The sequence below is a fragment of the Alligator mississippiensis genome, chromosome 14 (assembly GCF_030867095.1).
Source record: "Alligator mississippiensis isolate rAllMis1 chromosome 14, rAllMis1, whole genome shotgun sequence".
Taxonomy (NCBI): domain Eukaryota; kingdom Metazoa; phylum Chordata; order Crocodylia; family Alligatoridae; genus Alligator; species Alligator mississippiensis.
The window spans coordinates 17,331,939-17,345,835 of NC_081837.1; the positions used below are offsets into that span (position 1 = coordinate 17,331,939).

The window sequence follows — 13,897 nt, forward strand, 5'->3', positions numbered from 1 at the left end:
TGTAGAGTGTGCAGGGACCACTCTGAGTTAGGGCTGCTTCAGCAGTCCAGCTGGCACAAGGTGCTAGTGTCCCTAGATACCAACTGGCTGGGTTTCAGAAGCTCCCCGAGCTGCTCGCCAGGGCAGCTTTTTATATTGTTGGGGCCAACATAGGTGTTGGCTGCAGACTCTAGTTCCCCTTGGCTGCAGATCTGGGAGGAGCTGGGCAGGGTTTTTTTGCCCCAAGTGACACAACTTGCCCCACACCAGAGTGCATTTCCGGGCATGTGCACTGAGGCAAAAATCTCTGGCACAAATTTGTGCTGCTCCTATTTGAGTTCCTGCGAGTGCACGTGCCTGCATGTGTGGATGCGCCCACAGGCTGTAATTCTAGGATTTGACATTTTGGAGTGAGACTGCATTAGCCTAAACAGGTAGGGAACTATCCTAATACACATTAAATTATTTAATAGTAGATAAAGGCAAAGCACTAAAGAATCTACCATATTGACAGGATAAGATGACCTTTTTCATCTCTAACTTTTGGAGTCCTATGAAAAATTCTGAAGTGTTGACTTTTTATCAGGGTTGAGGCTTACAACACCACTTAAGGGAGTTAGACACACAATTCCCAATAACGGGACTTGTGCACTTTGCACAGTGCACCTTGCAGTTGAAGAATGCCATTAGTTGCATGCCTAGTTGCTCAAATCAAAGAGTCAAAAAGGCTCTAGATGTGATGATAGTCACATCACTCCTTTGTTTGCCGTTGGCTAAAAAAGCTGTCCTGTCTTAACTATACTAACCAAATGGGGTGTTTGGCCTGGGTGAACCTTTTTGCTTTGATTTCCTGATAGCCAGAAGAGAACCATAACTCTTCAGTCATAACTTGAAAGAAGTTACTAGAGTTATTTCTATGATAAAAATGGGGAAGCACTCTTGTAATGGGATTTTTCTCTGGTTTTACCAGAGTCCCAAAGGAGAATACCTGCTACCTGAATCAGCTGAGCTGGAGTGCGTTAAGTATTGTGTTGTGTATGATGGCAAAACCAGCTCCTTGGAAGATTATGATTATGAGGAGGATGAAGAAGGTATGTTTACTGATTAGAGACAGATACTTACAACCTTATCAAACCCATTGTCCGGGTATGTGAATAACTTTTATTCCTCATTTACCCTGATCAGATATACCCATTTCAGATTGCTTAACAAGAACATTCAGTTGCACCTGCCTTTCTTTTTTTTTAATGTGATGTGCCTCTTTGTTTTTCATACATTCTGTCCTAGACTTCCCAAATGCAGATCTGCTTTCAGGGAACTCAGGCAGGCTTAGTTTCCAATATGAAAATGTTGTACTTATAAAGTTCTTGTTTCAAGTAGAAATTAGACCGTTCTTCCAGGTTCAGATGCTATTGACTCTGTCTACTTGTTGCTTTTTAGGGACTGAATCTGCTGATGACAGCTCTACAGATGAATCTAGTTCTTCATGCTCCAAAAGTGAGTCTTTTTATTTGACTGTTAACCTGAAGGTAATAAAAAAACTCTTTACATTATCACGGTAAAAAATAGGACTTGCCTTGGGCGGGAGTCTGGACTGGATGACCTCATAAGAGCCTTTCCAGTCCTATTTTTCAATGGGCCAGTGATCTCAATTCAGCAACTAATTAAGTATGTCCTTAACATAAGTGAAATTATTTTTGTGAGCAAAGTCAGGCATTTTACTTAAGCATCTGCAGGTAAAATCTGAATCCCCACACTCCTCTCCCCCTCCACCAGGTCATAACATCAACTAAGGGAATTTTATCCTGAGCACTTCCTTCTTTCTTCTCTGCCTTTTCTTTGCTGGCCTAACATAAATTACTTAGAATAGTAGTTTTTCCTTATAATTTGTTTCACTGCAGGGTGCTCCCCAAAGAATTAACAGGATGATAAATAGTACCTAGACCTACAAAGGCACCAGAGGAAGAATAGTCATGTTCCCCATTAAAAAAAAGGACCTGAAGGAACAATAGGAAAAAGGTAGCTCTCCAGCCAACAGGTGCACAGGGCATACAGGATGTCCCTAGTTGTTACTGTACAGCAACAGTGTCTGGGGAGTTTAGTGTAACTTTTAACAGTTCCCTTGGGGTCCTTCAGAGCTGGCCTCTCTATAATTAAAGGAATTGTCACCATTGACATCAGCGATGCTAGGATTTCAGCCCAGGCACTCTAAGTCTAGCCTCCTTGTCGTTTCCTTTCAGAAAACATGCTTTTTTATGTCTATAGATGCTGAAGCAGGCACTGCCATCCAATGTGCCAGAGTCTTAGAGCAGTTTACTCGTCACCGAGTTTGCATCCTGAAAGGTGGATATGAGCGTTTCTCTGCCTGCTATCATTTTTTGAGAACTCAGAAAATATTCTGGATGCCTCAGGTGAGCTTCTTAGATGAGAAGGGCCAGGCCTTTGTTCTATGTATAGAATGATTTTATGTGTATTTGGCTAATGCCAGGGAATTGTCCATTAATAATTAAAGGGACTGTGTCAACTTGGTGTCTAACCAACTTCAGAAAAGGACTTATAAATCATTCCTGATAGTACCTTTGCACCTGAGTCTCCCTGCTAATTACTGTTCTTTTACAACCATGTTCATTTGTTTTTCACTGGTTTTCCTCTCTCTATTACTAAGTGGAAAAACTCAAGAAAACAATCAAGGGCACTTGATTTAATAAGGATGAAATTCACTAAACAGAAGGTGGAGTTAATTATGACAAACAGAAGATGTTTTTTCCAATTCCTTTTAAGTTATAGGAATCTGAGATATTATCATGTTATTTTAAAACCAGCACACTTCATTCTGAAAAATGTTTCCCAACTGACAAGTCCCAGATGTGTCCTGCCTTTCTTCATGAAGGATACCGCTGTAAATGCAGATGTATTGTTTCAATACTGAGTCATGAAGAAGAGTGTCATCACCCAAAATCACTTGATTTATCTCCTGAAGCATATTGAGTTATTTTGCAAATAGTGATCAGCCTGGATCCTGCCTAGCTTATCATCATCATCATCATCATCTTTTCAACATCTTGGGCAGGGCTTTACAAAAAGTCTGTGGTGACACATCGATACATGGGTCTTTGACAAAAGCCATCAGTAATGCAGCACAGGCCTGTACAGTGCTTCAGTGCCATTTGTTTGCTTAACAAGGTGACTTAAGGTGACCTGCAAAGGAAAAAAAATAAATTGGCTTTATGTTTCTGTTTTGCTGTTTTATGATGATGATTTATATAACATTCCATCTCCCTAAATTTTCTCTGCAGTTTCTGCTGGATACCACGTTTTCCTTTACTTCTTGCCCTAAGCTTCTTTATAATGTGTTGTGTTGAGCAGCTGTTGTGCTCTAGCCCAGTGCTGGCTGCAGTTCGGTGGTGGGCAGCGATGCATAGTCACCAGCTCAGTACTCTTTCCTTCTGCTCTTGGCCTGGATATAAAATGTTGTCCTTAACTTCATGCTTCCCAAACCAGAGGCCACTAAGCTGCACTTAAAATTGTCTTGCTTGAGCAGAAGTGAGGTGGAGTTGTGTTATGCAATCACAGGTGCAGTCCTTTTAATTGGCAAGTGATTTCACTTGACTTTGAAACAAGTCATCTGCAAACACTGGTGAATCAGATGTGTCACTGTTCCTGCACATATGACAAGGGACATAGTCTATCTTATGTTGAAATGCCATTTCAACCTGGGCCACCATGGCTCTGACACTCTTAACTTTATTTACTATATTTACTTTATTTAGTGTTGACTGTCATTTCTTATAATGTCCAACTGATTAAACAAATCACTGTTATTGAATATGGATGTGGACCACGGACTGAATCATAAGAAGAAATCAAACAATGCTAAGATTTATGAACTTTCAAAGTGACTATGAATGCAAGTAGAAATACAGCCATCACTCTCTACTGATTCTTTTGTTTCTCTTCTGCAGGAACTAGAAGACTTTCAGCCATATCCAGTAGAGATACTGCCTGCTAAGCTATATATGGGCAATTTGAGGCAAGCCTGTGATCGTCAGATTCAGAAAGATCTCAAGATCAAAGCACAAGTCAACATCTCAGAGGACACAGCAACACTGTAAGTCAAAATATCCAGCTGGATTTACATCAGTGGTTGTGTGCATGTGAAACGCTGCCAACTGTTATAGTTTGAGAGCCCCTTAGCAGAAACTGTGTATTCTTAGGCTCTTATTCACCAGAGCAGCAGATTGGCAAGAAGCAGTGGCTTGAACTTAAAGATGTTCAGTACTTGCTGTTCTGGCATCTGCACCTCAAAGGTGGCAAAGCAAAGATGCATTACAGCATCAGCCTACCCTGTCTTGGAAAGAATGATGCTATGTAGGGCAGTGATGCCCAGCCTTTTTAGCTTGCAGGTCAGATGAGCAGTCCCAGGTCCATCCACAGGCTGTATCTAGTGCATGGTGCTGGCCCAGCTGGGGCCTGATCCAGCCACACACTTAAACAGCCTGGCCACGTCCGATCTGACTGCCAGGGCCCAAGGTAGCTATTCAAGAATGGCCTGGCCAGAGCCCAGTCCCACTTGGCTGCATTGGGCCCCACCTGGTCATGTGTCTTCATTGGGCCCTAGCCCCACATGGCTGCATCAGGCCCTGGTCAGGTTGTGTCTGCACAGCTGGATCAGGCCTCAGCCAGACTATACCCATGCAGCTGTATTGGGCTCTGGCCAGTCTGTTGCCTCATGGTCAGATCAGGTCCCAGCTCAATCCAGCTACCCTGGAACAGGGCTTGACCCAGTCATGTGGGGCTGGCCCAGCTAGGGCTAACCCAGTTGTGTGGGGCTTGGAAATGTGATGGCAGGGGAGCTGTGGCAGTGTTTCATAGTTTCATAGTTGGTAGGGTTGAAAAGGACCTGAACAGATCATCAAGTCCGACCCCCTGCCGTGGGCAGGAAAGAGTGCTGGGGTCAAACGACCCCAGCTAAGTGATTATCTAGCCTCCTTTTGAAGACCTCCAGGGTAGAGGCAAGCACCACTTCCCTTGGAAGTTCGTTCCAGATCCTAGCTGCCCTGACTGTGAAGTAGTGCCTCCTGATGTCTAGCCTGAATCTACTCTCAGTCAACTTATGGCCGGTATTCCTTGTTACTCTGGGAGGTGCTTGGGGGAACAGGGACTCTCCCATTGCCTGTTGGTAATTGCCACTACTTTCCCAGTGCCAAATTCCTAGACCTATAAGGAGACCTGTGGACCAGTTTACATGGCTCCATGGGCCAGATCTGGCCTGGAGGTTGGGAGCTGAGCATCTCTGATAAGTGTGGTGTTTAATAGTGGAATTCCAACATTTAGCAACACTCTTCACTGAGAACTCAATATTAACATCCTGAAGCAACTTTTAAGAAGAAAATTTAAAAACCATCATTTACTCTCCCTGTCCTGATTTCTTTTACTGCAGGAGTATCTAACTCACCTGGGGCCCCAGGCCAGATCCTGACCAGGGCTTCTCATGGGCTGGATCCAGTGCAGGGCACAGGAGCGGCTGCTGTAGCCACTGCAACAGCAGCAGTGGCAGTGAGGGACTCAGGGGTCAGTGAGAAGTCCAGCAGCAGTGGCAAGGGGTCTGGAGGAAGCAAAAAGTCCAGGGAAAGGTCCACCAGTGGACTGACAGCAGCACTGAATCTGGGAGAGCAAGTCCAAGGGTGGCAGCAGTGAGCCAAGCTGGCCACCAATGGGCATGGCCAGCGGGGCCAAAGGGTCTTGAATTCTGCAGCAGACCATACTCCCCAACTTCCCATGGCCCACTGGTAGCCCAGCAGGCCAGACAGGGTGCATGTTTGACACCACTACTTTACTGTATTCTTGTGACCAAAGCTATTTGACAAGGCACTTGAGCTAATGAACAAGTCACAGAGCTTGAAAAACCCAAACACCCAGTGTTATTGTTCCAGCTTGGAACATTCTTCTTTTATTGCTTTGCATCCTTTACTTGATGAGTTGAGATACTGAAGTGTTTTATGCCTTGTGAAGTAAGAAACCTTAGGAAGCAGCTTTGTGTGTGATCATATTTTGGGGGGGAAATTTCCAAAATGCATGAATCAAAGGAACACTCATTTTCAGTGTATTTGCCTTCCTCTACCTCCCAGAGGGAACATGGAACAGAGGCATGTTCATACATAAATACACATGTGGTATAAAATGGGAAAATATTCAAACACTTTGGTTATACACAGAAAGCAGCTTGATTTATTTACAGACCATCCTTACTATGAGAATCAAAAGCTATTATTTACCTAAGACAGCAGTTAAGAACTTTTTAAGGCTGTGGGATAGATTAACCCAATTTGAGTCAGAGGCAGGTGGACAGGTTGGTGCTAGGACCCATCTGCTTAATAATTTAGTAACTTGCTCTAGCAAGTAGAAATGTGCAAAACTGCTCTATTGGCCTATTTAATAGATCTGCTATATGTTCTTTTTTCCAGTTTCACAGAAGAAAATGAAAAATTCCTTCATATTTCTGTCCCGGATTCTCCTGATGCAGATTTGTTTTCCTTTTTTCCCAATATTTGTCACTTCATAGGTAGGTGCATCTTGAGCTATAACCACTGAAGTCTCAGCTGCATGCAGATATTATGTCAATATGCAAACAAACAGCTCCAGTGACTTGAAGTTCAGTATCTTTCAACACTAGGAATTCTGCTGTCAAACACCCCTGCTCACTGACGGTGCACAGTTGTGGACCGATAACCTTTCTGATGAAGGAACAAAGATTTTGGAATGAACCAGACTGAAATCTCTGACCCCCTGCCCCTTCACCCAGGAGTATCCTGCTCTGTGAGTGGTCCCAAATATTGAAATGGAATTACTCACCACCCAGTACACTCACTGGTGTCAGAACCTGGTCCTGAGTAGCGATTAGGATCACTGTTCAGGCATTTGTCCAGCAAAAGGAATAACGGCATGTTCCAATCAGAATTCATTCAGTTAGAAATAACAGTAGATCAGATTAAGTAGTCACTGAACTGCCATTGCAAAGTTATCACCTCCTGTTTGTCACAAGGTGTCAGATGATGTCAAAGACCTCTGAATGGGCAAGAAGATTAAGATATAGAGCCGCTTCAGCTCTAGGCAATGGGCATGCATCTGATGTAGGTTAGGAATGACTGATCATCTGAAGAACAACTGGGAACTTGTGCCAAGTGAGTTTGCTAGCCTTAGTCATTTCCAGTGGACAGTGTAATGCACCCCAGTACTGGAGCAACAAAGTAGTCCTTCCTGGCCACCACCTGGACCCCACCTTGTTATCTCCTCTGGGTCTCACCCTGTTATCCCACCTGCCACACCTCAGGGTTATTGTTTGACATGGAGGCTGCCCCTAGATGGCAAACAGGGTTTTGATTGGGCTGTGGCTCCCTGAATTTAGTCCACTTTACTCTAGCTGGGTGGTCCCTGCGCCTGAGGTCCACTGTACTGGGGCATAGGCTCCCAGGGTCCAGATCCAGTCACACCCTCTTGGGCTCTGGGCCCCTCAGTCCTTGGTTTTGCCCTCATGAGCTCTGGACTCTGACCCATGGATTCACCCTTGCAGGCTGAGCTTGCATCCCCAATCTTTGCTGTGTGGTACCACAGTCCTCCAATACACAGCAGTCCTGCTTTTGTTGTGTTTGTGCTTCTGCCCCACGCAGCCCACCAGACTTGAAGCCCTGGAAGTGCCCTGCGTGGGATACCCCCGCAGCACCTGGGTGGCTTCCAGAACCTCCCCTTACAGCCACATCCAGTCCTCCAGTCTCAACACAAAGCAAAAGCATGAGCATCTTCTCCTAAAACAACAGATTCCCCTGATGGGAATAATTCCACCCTGCGATAGTACTACTGCAAAGACTCAAGGCATTTCTCTTTTGCAGTACAGGGTTTCTTCCAACCTCCGTGCAGTGCAGAGTCCTTCCTTTGCAGGCCATCTAGGCTGGCTTTGCCTCCTGCAGGTCCTAGCTCCTACAGCCAGACTGCCCTGCTTGGGTCCACCCCTCAGTTTATGAGTCTGTCTCTTGAGTCACCTGACTCTCTATGTCCACCCTAGGCCTGTCAATCACCACCTGCACCTGGGGCAGGCATCCATTTTATTTAAGGTTTTGTTTCCTTTGTAAGTCTTTTCAAGGGGCATTGGTTGGCCAGATGACCCTGAGCTCCCTCTTCCCCTCAGTAATAGGGTAGGGGCCCTGTTACAACAGTTATCTACATCCCAGTTAAAACACCACCGCTGCTACATTCACTTACTCCCCACTGGTAGTCCTAGAAGACAGACTGAGGAGGTGACAGTGGAATTCCACCACTATCCTTCACAGTGATCCTTCCGTGTAAAGGTTGAAGCGTCTTTTATTACAAGCGATGTTTGGCCACGACTGATCCGTCACTATAAGCAAGCCTTAGACAGTTTTCTGACAATGGTGATACTGGTTTGCAGTGCCTTTTACTGATTGGTAACTTTGCAGCTGTGTTTAAGCACAGAGATGATTCCTAGTGAAAACAAACTTATGGAGCAGTGTTAGAGAACCTTGCTCTGATACGGCCTGCCTGTACCTATTTAGTGGATCGAGAAAGCTTGTGTCTCTGGAACCGTTAGCCTGGCACCTTTCTCAGAATCAAAAGTTCACTTTAAAAGAAGTGGGCGAGGTTCTCCGCGTGTGACTTTTCAAGACATTAGTTGTTGCTGGAATTTCTCTTTTTAGATGCTCAAATTACTCATGGAGCAGTACTGGTTTTCTCTGACTTGGGTATAAGTCGAAGCAGCACAGCAGTAATAGCCTTCCTCATGCATTCATCCTTTTTCCCCTTAAAGGTATGTCAACACTTCTACCTCCCGCAGAGAGCCTCTTGGGTCTCCTGAACATATCATTTGCTGAAGCCTTCTGAGGTGCTGCAGTAATGAGCAACACAACCTGTGATTTAATGCGGAGTCCCCGATGAATAAAACAATGTAGACAGAGACATATCTGTAATGTCAAGGAGGAGGCCTGGGTTTGATTCATGGGCCTGTGGTAATATATCGCAGAATGTGAGAAAAGTACTGTTCCCTAGCAGACCCCAAAGTAACAACTATGGCTGACTGGAAGGATTAAAATCCAAGCAACTCCTGTTTCCTCTATCTGAATGAGAAAGAGACCGTGGGGGCTCCCATGAGCCAGCTTTGTCCCTCAGTACTGAGGGGTGTGGTAAGGTCTGGCTCACCTTGTGAAACTCTGGCCTAAACCTGGACTCAGCAGCATGGGCTTTTTTATAAACGACAAATTGCTTCCCTGTCCCCTGGTTATTCTTATATGGAGATGTAGAATAGGCATGGTCTTCTAAACATTAAAGGGGAAGTACCTTAATGTCATAGTTCTGTACAGCTTAAGCAAAATAACGGGGAAAAGATGAGGAGTTCCCACTATGTACAAAATTGAAGACCTATCTCAGTGCATTCAGTGTCTTAGTATTCTGCGGAAGTTGTCTATACCTTATGCTGCCCTCTTACTATAGGCCAGGATATGTCGTAGCTGATCTCCCCCAGGGAAATTGCCATGGTCTTTGGAAGGAGCCCCCATAAAAATCTTGGTCTTGTTTGAAAAATGGAGACTTCTTTCTGGCTCATAGAGCTGTAAAAACAGATCATACAGAAGTAGAGCACAGGTCTAGCCATTTAACTGATTGTGTAAGCACTTGCAACACAAGCAGAGGTCTGTTCTACCAGGATATATGTCAGAGGGGAACTGCGGGGTGAGTTTGCCAACACAGAAGAGGTTATCTGTATGCAAAGCACAGGAATCGATTCTTACCAAGCTACCCTACTAATATGGGTGTAATTGCTCCCATGGACTGATAACAGTCCTCTCACTATTGCTCCCTCATAGGCTGAGCCCTACTAAATTACTGTAGGTTCTTGCACCCAAAGTGCAACAGTCAAAGGCTGACAACTGCCATTTCTCTTCATTGTGATCAATGGCTTTGTCTTAATACCTTGTCCAGCTTTTAAAATTAGATCTGCACCAGAGTCCTGTTCCATGAAGCTTTCCTATGGGAATATTATGATAGACAAATCCCCTCAGTGTTTGGACAGCAGCAGTATAATATACTCAACTTATTTTTCAATAAAATCCTTTATCTGATTTGGACAGAGGTCCTGAAAAGCTCTAGCAAGGCTTCAAGAATCCTGGAGACAGGAGTGTTAAAAAGAAACTGCATGTTAGAACATGCAGACCCTTACTCACAGGAGCAATTAATGCATGAGTAGAGCTACTGAAGTCAGTGGGACTAATCTGTGTGATTAAGAATTACTCATAGGACCAAAGGTTGGAGAATTTAGACCCTTAGTCCCCAGAATCACAGAGATCAAGGAAAACCCCCATGCACTATCTTTTCACCTTTAATCTCATTAAGCAACCCTTATTACAGTCCAATTGCTACTGGACATTCTGGTTTTATGTGGGGAGAATGGCTTTTGTCAGCAATTTCTGTGGTATACCCTGAGTAAAGTGCAGCACTATCTGCAAAACACCCTTGCCACGTAACAGTTTGCCCAGCACAGATAATCAAGATGGCTGTGATCTTCACTCTGGGAGGGCTGGACAGCTCTGTGGCTTCTCTGTCATTATAAATCAGTGCTGTGCCATGTCCTGTTGTGCCAGCCCAGGCACTAGGTAGGCAGCTGCAAATAGTTGCTCTTTGGCTGCTCTTTCCCTTATGACTGAGAGAAATTAGCAGCATTTTACAGTGCCATCAAACCAAGGAATCAAAAGTAGAATTTCAGTGCTGTGTTACTGCAGCCTTAGAACTTCCTAGACCTTAAATGCTGGAGGTTGCAAGTGAGAGAGGAACAGTAGGAAAAACCCTGGTCAGACCCAGTTCACTTTCCCTTTCAGCATCCACTCCCTGCCACTGCATGGCACAGGATACTGGGCAAGATGGACCTATGGTCTGATTAGTGGAGAATGATGTATATTGTAGATTGAGGCCTGAGCTGCACCATTCAGAGATAGTAATATGAATATCAGTTCAGCCCATCAGAGAGAGAAAGACCTGCTTGCGACTTCAGATCTGGATCTAAACTATGTCCAGTGCCTTGGTATGTGTCTGTAGCTTCCTATGCTGTGTATAATGTGGAAGGAATACATATACAACTGTGTGGGCTACAGTGTGACTAGATTACATTTACTTCCATGTCCATTGATTTGACACTAGTTGTATCCAACATCACTCCATGTGACTGAATTTAGACTTTGAAATCAGGACCAGTCTGTGGTTTGTAGGTGGGTCCCATTAGCAGCATTACCATTCACCAGACGGGTGTGATGCTGTTCCTAGTCTATTTTTACTCTCAGGGAACCAAGCTAAACTTTTCCATGTAAATACCTACACCTCCATTCTCTCTTGAATCCAGCCCGTATTGGATTACTTTTGGCTCACCAAAACAGTACAGGATAAACCAACTCAGACTGGGCAGGAAAATGAATGGTCTGGACTTGGAAGAGAGTCACATGTTAGCCTAGGAGTCCATATCTCAGATATGTTACTTTAACTAGCATGTTTAGTCAATAGGATGCTATGCTGTTTTGTATTTAAGGAGGCAAACGAAGCTCCTCTCCTTCAGGTACAGGAGGGCCAAATCCTATAGTCCTCTGCTGTCAATAGGGAATTTTGCCCTTAATTTTAATATAATCATTGGTCTTTTGTCTACATTTTTATGAGGCATCTACTACTGGGCCTCCTAGGCACTTCCATGATAAAATAAAGCAACAATATTTATCCTTAGAAGCTGGGGGGGTGGGGGAAGGGGAGGGTGTTCTGTCATTAAGGTCCTAACGCATCTCCTTTTCTTTATCTGTATTTACAGAGGGCTTGGAATCATGTCCTGCAATGCAAAACAAACATGAGGCCAAACCGGGGGTTTGTGCAGCAGCTGTCAGACTGGGAAAACAAGCTCTTCAGGACCGTGATCACGGATATCTCGGAACCAAATTATTAAGTGAGAGCAATCAATGGGCAAAGGGGCCTTTCTGTGTGAGCCACAGCAGAACTTAGGCCATATGTCACCAGATGTTGTTTACATTATTTTGAGTCAAAGTTTGAAGACCATATTCAAGCTTGTTCATGTTGAAAGTCAGTGGAAATTTTATATAAGCAAAGACTTCTGGTTTGGACCCATTTTGTTGCAACTTTTATTTCCATCAGAAGAAGCCATTGAAAAGCAGTCCATTGATCTCCAACCTTGGAAAGACAATGGGTACTTTAGCAAGCACAACTACTGTTTCAAAAACATGTAAACATGGAATGTAAATGCTCCAGATAATCACTCCTACATCCTCTCAAACACCCAGGAAGAAACAGGGTCCATGCCTTCATGTGTATTTCTGTCTCCCGTTGAAGTCTCAGTCTCTTCGGTCACAACTTGTACATCTCCCAGCCTTCTGTTTGGATCTTCACACTGCAGTAGTAATCAGACTTTTTTGCACGGAAGTTGTACTTGAAGAGCCTTTCCTAATATATGAGATACAAATTAAAGCCTGCTATGCCCAAAGTCAGTATAGCCTTTCTCCCTCTTAGCATTGTCAGTTTACAGCAGCAGAAGCAGCAGCTTTTTAGGCTTTAGACAGAATATTCATCTCACTGTGCATCTTCATTCTTTAATTGAATTTTCAAAGATTTTGAGAGGTCTCTACCAGAATATTTTTACCACCTCCATAGATGTTTGGTCTGGAATACATTTCTCTCTTGGTATTCTTGCTAAATGCAGACACCTAACTCGTGACTGTTGAGATCTTTATGATGTGTAAAAGACTTCTGCCCCACTGAAGCCAAATCCTAGCCGGGTGAGGGTAACGAGTCCCAAAGGCCAACGCTGACTGGGCAAGAGCCAGGCAGAGGCAGTGTAGGGCCCCAGAACCTGATCCCAGCCAGGTGGAGGCAGTGTGGGATTCATGCTTCCCCTGCCCAGCTGGGAGCAGGTCCTGCCCGTCTCCCCCCAACATGCACCAGGATCATGGGGTCTTGGGGATGTGAACTGCCCTGCCTGGCTGGGAGTGGGCTCAGGAGTCCCGTGCTGGTGGGAAATCTGAGCCTGCCTGCGCCAGCCCTGGTCAGCGGTGGGGGTGCTCCAGCCCTGCCCCCAGCAGCAGGGAGCTGCAGGCTGGCTTTGCCAGGCCAGAGCTGGAGGGGGGCAGAACGGAGCCCCCTCACCGCGCACCCCCCCAAACTACTCTGGCTGGGGTACTGGGGGGAGCCAGGCCAAGCCTAGCAGGCGAGGGGGCTCCCACCCTCCAGCTCGAGCCACTGCAAAGCCAAACTGACAGCTACTGCTGCCACTGTCTAGGGGCCTGGCCCAGGCCTGGCTCCCCCGAATACCCCAGCCAGGGTAGCTGGGGGAGCCCTGAGGTGAGCTGCTGTTCCCCCCCCCCCCCCCGCCTCCGCCAGGCACAGCCCAGCCCAGCCAGCAGCAACTTGCTGCTTTCTCCCCCAACAGACAGCCCCGGGGGCAGGGCCCGGCCGGTGCTCTCTGGCCCAGCAGCAGCCCGGCCCGGGCCGAACACGAGCTGCCCCAGGGGCTCCGCTCTGCGGCACCTGCCTCCGGCCTCACGTGCGGAGACTCAGTCTGTCACCACGCGGCCTTTTCGACCGCGCCCCGCACGTGTGTCGTGTCCGGCTGCCTCAGGGGCCGATCGCACAAGACGTGACTCGTTCACTGCCTGCGAGCAAGGCCTCACGGCTCCCGGCCCCGCGCCCACTCGCTACCCCAGGGCTGTCTTCAGAGGCCGCAGCAGCGTGAGCCGCAGGCCCCCGGGCCCAGGCTCCCGGCACCGGCACCGGCACCGCCCCCCGCGGCTGGACGCGGCCGGATCCAGCAGGGGGCGACCGTGAGCCCCGAGGCGACCTCCGCGCGGGGCGAGGCGGGGCGAGGCGGGTGTCT

The 13,897-nt window shown here is 46.3% G+C and overlaps 1 protein-coding gene and 1 long non-coding RNA gene across 5 annotated transcripts in view; one reads left to right on the forward strand and one right to left on the reverse strand.

The window, feature by feature from the left end:
- Positions 1–12,515, forward strand: part of STYXL1 (serine/threonine/tyrosine interacting like 1) — a 20,906-nt gene extending 8,391 nt beyond the window's left edge. For 2 of the 4 annotated variants that reach the window (XM_019493425.2, XM_006274751.4), the window contains exons 4-10: positions 950–1,070; positions 1,420–1,476; positions 2,245–2,390; positions 3,942–4,087; positions 6,444–6,541; positions 8,688–8,797; positions 11,828–12,515. In XM_019493425.2, coding sequence (XP_019348970.2) covers positions 950–1,070; positions 1,420–1,476; positions 2,245–2,390; positions 3,942–4,087; positions 6,444–6,541; positions 8,688–8,797; positions 11,828–11,959 — 810 coding nt within the window. In that variant the 3' untranslated portion in view covers positions 11,960–12,515. Of the gene's footprint in view, positions 1–949; positions 1,071–1,419; positions 1,477–2,244; positions 2,391–3,941; positions 4,088–6,443; positions 6,542–8,687; positions 8,873–11,827 lie in introns of all 4 variants that reach the window. The other 2 variants (XM_019493427.2, XM_019493426.2) reach the window with 2 other exon arrangements.
- LOC109284590 (uncharacterized) lies at positions 12,129–13,894 on the reverse strand. The gene is made up of 2 exons (XR_002092107.2): positions 13,552–13,894; positions 12,129–12,471 (listed from the first exon to the last, which is right to left on the reverse strand). It is a non-coding gene; the product is annotated as an uncharacterized LOC109284590 (long non-coding RNA).
- Positions 13,895–13,897: the final 3 nt, after the last annotated feature.